Raw genomic sequence first — 7,383 nt, 5'->3', positions numbered from 1 at the left:
GTATAAATTATACATGTATTTGTTTCTCGAATAATTCTTGTTTTTTTATCAAACTTTTTTACCCTGGTAGGAATGATCATAATTGTTTACAAGTGGTAAATACTTTCAAGTAAATATGAAGATAAAATTACACAAGCAGAAACTTAGATGTTATCTATGGCTCTGGACAAAAAAGAACAGAAAAAAATCAAAGACTTTGAACTTTTATAATTCATAGACTTTTCAAAATTTGAATGAAGTTGAACTTTGATCTATGACATAGCACAATGTTGCATAATTGAACAAAAATTACATCTTTGAGTAGACAACATCATTCTTAACTTACAAACTTAAGGAGATTTACAAAATAAAATCTTAGCTTCCAAAATAACATTTAGAAGATTTGATATGCCTCTATACATGGTATTCAAATTTTGAAATATAATGCATAAAATTAAGGAATATTAACCTTGATCTTTGAGTCATTGTAATGTACAGTAATCCTATGTTTTATGTATTCCTGCAAGTGACATCTCATACAAATTTTCCAAGCATGATTATGTGACTTATGTAACAAATTGATCTTAGAGATTAACATCAGAATGAAATTCCCTGAAACATTGTTCACTACACAAGTGTTTGTTACACCCTTTACAACCATAAACTGTCTCCTTTCTTTTCTTTTCTCCGTGTTTGGTACACCATTTGCATGTTGACTTTAGGCGATCCAGATGGCAGAAAACATGAGGGGGGTCAAGAATACCCTGTAAATGATGGCCCCGCTTTCTTCCTCTGAAGCCTCCAATAAGTTGCTGAGCCACCTCCATCCTGAAATCCAGCAGGTCAAACCTTGTTTTGGCAGGAAGATCCTTACCAGGTGTTCTGGAAAAAATCTCAAATGCATTTATAAGGCAAACTTCCATAATAAAGTTGAAGAAAAACTTCCAGTATTTTTTGGATGGTCTGCCAACAGGATTCTTTGCGCGGTGTTGCATGCATCTGTCGACTCCACTCATATAACGTTGATAGGAAGATACTGGTGGAGGACACATAACCTCAACAAAATTTCCACCCCGAGTTCGACGGACAACTGGACCATCTCCAAACGGACTACAATTAGTGCTCAAAATATGTACCTAAAATAAAATTACATAGAGATATAGGCCTAGCTGGAAATTAAACTTACGCTACATATAGATATATTTACTTCTTTGGGATTTTAAGATAAGCACTGAAACTATATTTGCACTGAGATTTTTAACAAAGATATACACAAAAAATGGCACAGGAATATCATTAATCAGATAGACCTTTATGTCCTAGCTCCTTAACTCTTTAGTTGAAAGTTTAATAATTGCAGGTAGAAGTGTAATTGTTATAAATGTTGCCATTTTTATTAAATTTTGAAACATAGTACATGTCTGTATGGAGACAATGAATATGTAATACCGTTTTCTTATCTTTCCAAGCAGTGACAAGCAATTGGTCGTGCTGCATCTGTAATGTCTCCCCTCTCCTTAAATCCGGATTTCTTAACTCTGGCGGAAACCCTTCTGAGTCACTCTTTATTGTCCCACAACTAAAAATCCCATTCTGAAGCAAGGTTCGCACCAAGGAAATGGATGTAAAGAACCTGATATTATATAAAGTATAAAAATATTAGACATTGAAAAATATTAAATTATTTTGATAATAAATCTTTTATCATTCAGTCTTGTTGAACAATGTTGAAGTCATTTTAAGTTGTTTCAAACACAAACCTGTCAAAGAACACATGATGGCCTTTGTATTTCAATGGTCTACACAAGTGTTTGACGACTCTTTCTCCTAGTGACTTTCCATGAAAAAAGTCATGTTTTCCCATATATGGCCAATAATCGTAGCAGTAACCATCCTCATCACATCTCATGAATATCTGAAAAAATATTTTGTTGCATCAAATTTTTTTTATAACTATTCACCTAGCATTTCAGAGACATATACATTAGCCGGTAGACCAGTTACTGAAGGGATGATTACCGTATATACTCGCCTATAAGTAAGATTTTTGGAGTAAATCTCTGGTCCAAAACTCTATTAACTTGTAGGCTAGCTATAAAATGAATGATATTATATGAGGTCAGTCCCTCTGATATATAATCTTATTAAATACAACCAACTTATAGGCGGACCGACTTATATGCGAGTATATACGGTACCTGTCCTTCTCATCCATTCCCTGATCCACCTCATCATCATATAAAAAAAATTTTAATGCTTCCTTAGTGTTTTTTTAAATATATGTAATTAATAATTTTTTTAAAATTACATTATTTTGTGTATCACAATATCAATTTATTGAATGCAAATAGGCATTTCATTGATACAAACCTTAAAACCTCTCTTGACCGGTTTATTTGGCATGTATTGTCTTGCAAAAAATCTCCCTTTATACTTAACCATGCCCTCATCAATAGCCTGCTGCTTAGGTGGATTCATCTGACTCCGGAATGTCCTTCTTGTCTCATCAAGTACAGGTCTTATTTTGTGTAATCTGTTGAAAAGAAATGTGAAATATTTAAGAAATAAGATATCATTTTTAGAGTTTCATTGGGATGTGACATGAAGTCGGTCACGTGATCAAATTCTGTAACACCTGAATTGCGTTATAGTAGATCTGATCACGTACTGACTTCATGTCACATCCATAGTTGCCAACTCACCCGATTTCGTCGGGTCACACCCGATTTTTCAACCCATAACCCGATTATTTTTTATGACCCGGCGGGTCATGCTTTTCACCCGATTTTTGCCGAACAACCCGAAAATCTCCCGATTTCCGGATTTGGTTCGTAAATTAGGTTGCACTTTTAACTTCCAGTTACAACCCAAGCTTAGATCTACGTAAACAATGCCGATGGATTAATTATCAGTGCAGGTGTAAACAATTAACTGGGTGTTGTTTTGACAAATCAATGTTTGAAGTCAATTAAAATGGCTTCCGATTGAACTATATCGTTATCAGGGCCAGCAGGAAGAAATTGAACCAAACACATGTCTCTGATTGAACCAAGAAAAGGAGAAACAATATTTATGTACACATCAAGTAATCTTGGAAAAAAAAACTTTCATTCTAGATAAAATAAAGTGATCGAAAACAGTGTAGGCCTAACTTCACATTTAATATATACATATTGCAGTAGTTAATTAATCAAGAGAGAGGAAAAATAACTTCAAAACTAAAATTGGTATACTTTCAAATTTAGCAGAAGCTGAAAAGGCTTTTTAAAAAAAAATGCACACTTACTTCAGGTCAATACTGAAATATGAAACCTTTAATTCTCTTTTTTAACATGTAAATTTAATCAAATTATGTATGAATTTTTTGTCATTGTAAATTAAAGCTTTTTCAATAAAAGAATTCTCAATACACAAATACTTTGTATATATATAATTATGTATAAAATTAAATCATGGTAAATATGTCGTGAATGTCGTTACGCGTTATGACCAGATTTTTTACTTTCCAAATCTGGTCATGACCAGATTTTTACATGCTGGAGGTTGGCAAGTATGGTCACATCCCAATGAAACTCTAAAAAATATTTTATTTCTTATATTTATATTTTACTTTTACAAGGAAAAATAGGCGCTATTTGGACATTGTTATAGAAATGCAACATAACTACAGCGTCATATGACATCACAGTCAAGACTTTCTAATAGTCTCGTGCAGTTTGTCCAACTGCATGTCATTGAAAATTGAATGTCAAAATTATTTATATTGTCATATAAGGAGAGACATTAGCAAATGTAAATATAAATCTATAAAACAAAATGAAGACACTAAACTATAGTGATGTGAATCAGTGTCAATTTCATAACTGATTATTGGTTTTCTGGAACTAATATTAGTTATGATTAATTTAAGATCACTGTTGAAAAATTTCTAGAATATTTATATTGATTAACTATTAAAATAGAGAATTATAAATTGCATACCTGTCAAATTCAGGTGTTCCTCTGGCTCCCTGAGTAGTATTATCACTTAGATGGAAATACCGAGTGAGCTTTTCAAATCTTTTCAAACTCAGTGTTTCTTGAAAACCAATGTTACCTGCATATGATTGTAAATTTCACTTATCAATGTCAATTTTAAAAAATAAATTCAACAATAAATGGATTTTATCTCTAGAAAATGAGAAAAGAAATAAAGAAACAATTTTAAATTACTTACACCGCCAATTCCAGAAGAGCACTAAGCAGGTGTAAAGTATTTTCATTTTATATTCAACATATTCCTCAATATTTAGAAAAGTTTATGATCCGAGTTGTTTCATGGTAAAGGTTTGAAGACATTGGTCAGCTCAACATCTACATAAATATTGTTTGAATAGAAATACAAACATAAATTTAATACAAATTAATGAAACAAATTGAATGGGTGCGCAATTTATAGACAAAAACAAAAATGTACAATACATTATGTTTATATCTTTGTTACACACACAAAACAAAGACAAAAAAAGTAAACGTTGTAGTCATGAAGGTTTCCAGACAATGTGAGACACAACAATTATGAACTTAACATAAGTTCATTACATGTAATAATATTCCTTATTTTTAATTTTTTATCAAGGAAAAATGGATCAGTGTCCATGGTGTCCGTTGTAAATATAATAAAATTTAATGTACTTTTCAAAATCTGGAAAGGAAAATGACTGACAATATTTTTTTCAAATTGTAACATGAACATTATAGTAAACAGAAAGTAATCTAAAGAAACAAAACAATATAGGTGCAAATCTGATAACTTACCGATAAACTTATCAGATGACCAATACATAGTGTATCTGGGAAGCTGAATAGTCCCCATCAGAATTTGTAATCCGAGGAATGCCTTCATCTCGTTGATGGTGGTATCGGTCCAACCCTGGGCTCCACTCTGAGCAGCATACGAATTGGTGTTGTCCACAAGTACCTGTACCAGACTCAAGGGAAACAAGAGCAGGAAATATAACAGAGGATTTGCATCCGGAGAGAGCTGATGAGTGGGACCTGAAGTATCGACGAAGTCTGGAACATCAAAGTCTTCCACAACATCAGTCCAGAAGTCAGAATCTCTAATGTCGCTTGCCTGGCTGTCAAGGTCAAATAATGTCGAATCTGTGTCCTGGTTGTCATCGCTGTCTGTCTCACTTCCAAAGGAATGGTCGCTGTCTGAATCATCCTGATCAAAATCTGATCCAGACTCGGATGAATCGTCGCCAAATTCTTCGTCTGTATCTATATCTGACGATTCTGGGGATGAAGAAATGTCGCAAGAAGCCATATTGTTTACACGTGTTACGAATGTTGCCAAATATACGCAGAACGATCCCGACAGATTTTCATATTTTCGCATGTTTTTCTTTTTTATCAAAACAACAAAACCATCTACTTTATTGTAAATGTGGATATGTGGTTATGTACTTTAACCCCCATCCCCGCAATCACGCATTTTAACTCATATACCGTTGCCCCGCAATCACGCATTTTAACGCATATACCTTTGCCCCGCAATCACGCACTTTAACGCACATTTCGTTTTCGACGTTTTCTGCTCTGATTACGCGTAAAGTTTTGATGGTATGATAATAAATGATAAGATAATAAATTTTGTTATTCCATGCTAATATATTTCGCAAATAATATTATTTTTCCTCAATCTAATATGTCCGAGTCGTTCGATTTATTGGACGAAACTTGGGATGCCAGACAAATTAAGAAGGTTTTTCTTTTGACACATAATAAGCTCACCATTCACTGGTGTGGTGATGTGGAATGGAAGTCACTCAATCTTGTGTGAGATGGGACCCTTGATTCAGAATTTATCGAATTCGACCAATGATTTTTTACGCAAGTGTTTGATAAAAACCTGTGCAGAAATCGACAGAAGGAATTCGTATAAAGTTACAAAAGAATTTTTAAGTTTATACATACTCATACAACCGTAGAGATAAGAAGTTTTGTTCACAGAATATAGCTTTGTTCCAGTTTACATGTAACCTTATGTTACATGTAGTCTCATGTTGTCTTATTTCTTGTTCTATTTGAATTCAAATTCGTAAAACCTGATTATTTTCCCACCTCACACATACACAAATAAAAAGGAACAGAATAAAGGAACGACAATATCATATTGAAAAAGAGGATTTAAATTTGAATGATTTCATTATCAAGTCAACGTTTCCGATATTGTTAATAAAAGTGTTGCACTTACTCGACGTATACATAAAACAAGGTATTCGGGAAAATTTTATGCAAGTATACTGAATATTTGTTTGATATTTTTTTTAAAAGGCAGAACAAACAAGATGTCTGTGAGCCAATGCCCCACACTGATGTGAATTTTCACACGTTCAGTTACAGGCAGATGCACGGAAAAAATATGAAATTGACATCAGATTCATATACAAAAAATCCCACTATATGACATGTCTAAACAAAGATTGTGCTAGAATTCAAAGATCGAATCTGCGATGAATAGTTGCTTAGAAAAATGCGATAAAACTTTTTTACATGTATGTATGGTACGGACAGACGCACGTTAAAACAAGAGGTTGACATCGGATTTGAACAAAAATGAAACCACCATATGGCATGCCACAGTGACGAATGTGCTAAAATTTTAAGCATCTGTAATGAGTGCTGCGTACTTGCTGAGAAAACTGCGACCAAAAACTTTGTTACGGACAGATACACAGCTAGAAAGACGGAAAAACACACAAGGGTAAAACAGTATACCCCTTCTCCTTCGCAGCGGGGGTATGGTTAAAAGACATATGTCTACTGATTAGTTTTATCAGTGGGTAATTATATACAGTCCCTTATAGGAATATTCCTTGATCTGCCTCGAGTACGTTTATATCGTCAGTATATTATTTGAAAATATTCACTTATATCAGTCGCTTTCACATGTTTAAGAAAACATATATACTCTGTAGGTTCATGTATATCAATACTGCATACTCTAGAAATAATAAGTTTTGAAAAATCTTGATTGGCAAAGTAAATTTTCAAGAAGAGGACGGCTATATTTTTTTTTATTATACTTTCATGTTAAAAACTAAAATCTGATTGGTTTAGACGCAGTTAACAATCCGTTCGATTACCCTGAGCCTTAGCAACACACGTGACAACGGGTAACACAACGGTAATGCCACATGCGTGGAAATTATGCGCGTACGGTTCACCGTAGAATTCTCAAAACGTCAGTTGCGCGTTTGAAAGAACAGGAATTAACTTGACGTCAATAAAAGCTTGCGTCCGATATAGCTTACTTGAAAACAACAAACGACAGACGATACATGCTTGCGAGTGTAGAAAACATGCTTGCGAGCCAGAAAAAACAAAACTTTATATGATAAATGACTCTAATTCGAG

General features: G+C 33.6%; 2 protein-coding genes across 2 annotated transcripts; both read right to left on the bottom strand.

The window, feature by feature from the left end:
* Positions 1–271: 271 nt before the first annotated feature.
* LOC134259873 (piggyBac transposable element-derived protein 4-like) lies at positions 272–4,241 on the bottom strand. Its single transcript, XM_062742473.1, has 6 exons — positions 4,196–4,241; positions 3,961–4,075; positions 2,350–2,512; positions 1,740–1,894; positions 1,429–1,612; positions 272–1,115 (listed from the first exon to the last, which is right to left on the bottom strand). Exons 1-6 carry the CDS (start codon positions 4,239–4,241, stop codon positions 564–566), a joined length of 1,215 nt encoding a protein of 404 aa, XP_062598457.1. The 3' UTR covers positions 272–563.
* Positions 4,203–5,407, bottom strand: LOC134259875 (clumping factor A-like). The gene is made up of 2 exons (XM_062742474.1): positions 4,777–5,407; positions 4,203–4,332 (listed from the first exon to the last, which is right to left on the bottom strand). The coding sequence occupies exons 1-2, from the start codon at positions 5,360–5,362 to the stop codon at positions 4,295–4,297; spliced, it is 624 nt and encodes a 207-aa protein (XP_062598458.1). The 5' UTR covers positions 5,363–5,407; the 3' UTR covers positions 4,203–4,294.
* Between the last annotated feature and the right edge of the window lie 1,976 nt (positions 5,408–7,383).

Source organism: Saccostrea cucullata, unplaced genomic scaffold, assembly GCF_032062105.1.
Source record: "Saccostrea cucullata isolate Sc308-1 unplaced genomic scaffold, CSIRO_AGI_Scuc_v1 ctg12912, whole genome shotgun sequence".
Taxonomy (NCBI): Eukaryota; Metazoa; Mollusca; class Bivalvia; order Ostreida; family Ostreidae; genus Saccostrea; species Saccostrea cuccullata.
This window is presented reverse-complemented; position numbering and strand designations above follow the sequence as displayed.

What these genes read in the sequence shown, in the direction of transcription:
- LOC134259873 (XM_062742473.1), bottom strand. Translation starts at nt 4,241, where the DNA reads ATGAAAATACTTTACACCTGCTTAGTGCTCTTCTGGAATTGGCGGT. An exon ending in GCTCTTCTGGAATTGGCGGT is followed by an intron (nt 4,076 to 4,195) that starts GTAAGTAATTTA and finishes AATCATATGCAG; the next exon opens with GTAACATTGGTTTTCAAGAA. An exon ending in CTTGGAAAGATAAGAAAACG is followed by an intron (nt 1,116 to 1,428) that starts GTATTACATATT and finishes ATTTTATTTTAG; the next exon opens with GTACATATTTTGAGCACTAA.
- LOC134259875 (XM_062742474.1), bottom strand. Translation starts at nt 5,362, where the DNA reads ATGCGAAAATATGAAAATCTGTCGGGATCGTTCTGCGTATATTTGGCA. An exon ending in GTCATCTGATAAGTTTATCG is followed by an intron (nt 4,333 to 4,776) that starts GTAAGTTATCAG and finishes ATATTTATGTAG; the next exon opens with ATGTTGAGCTGACCAATGTC.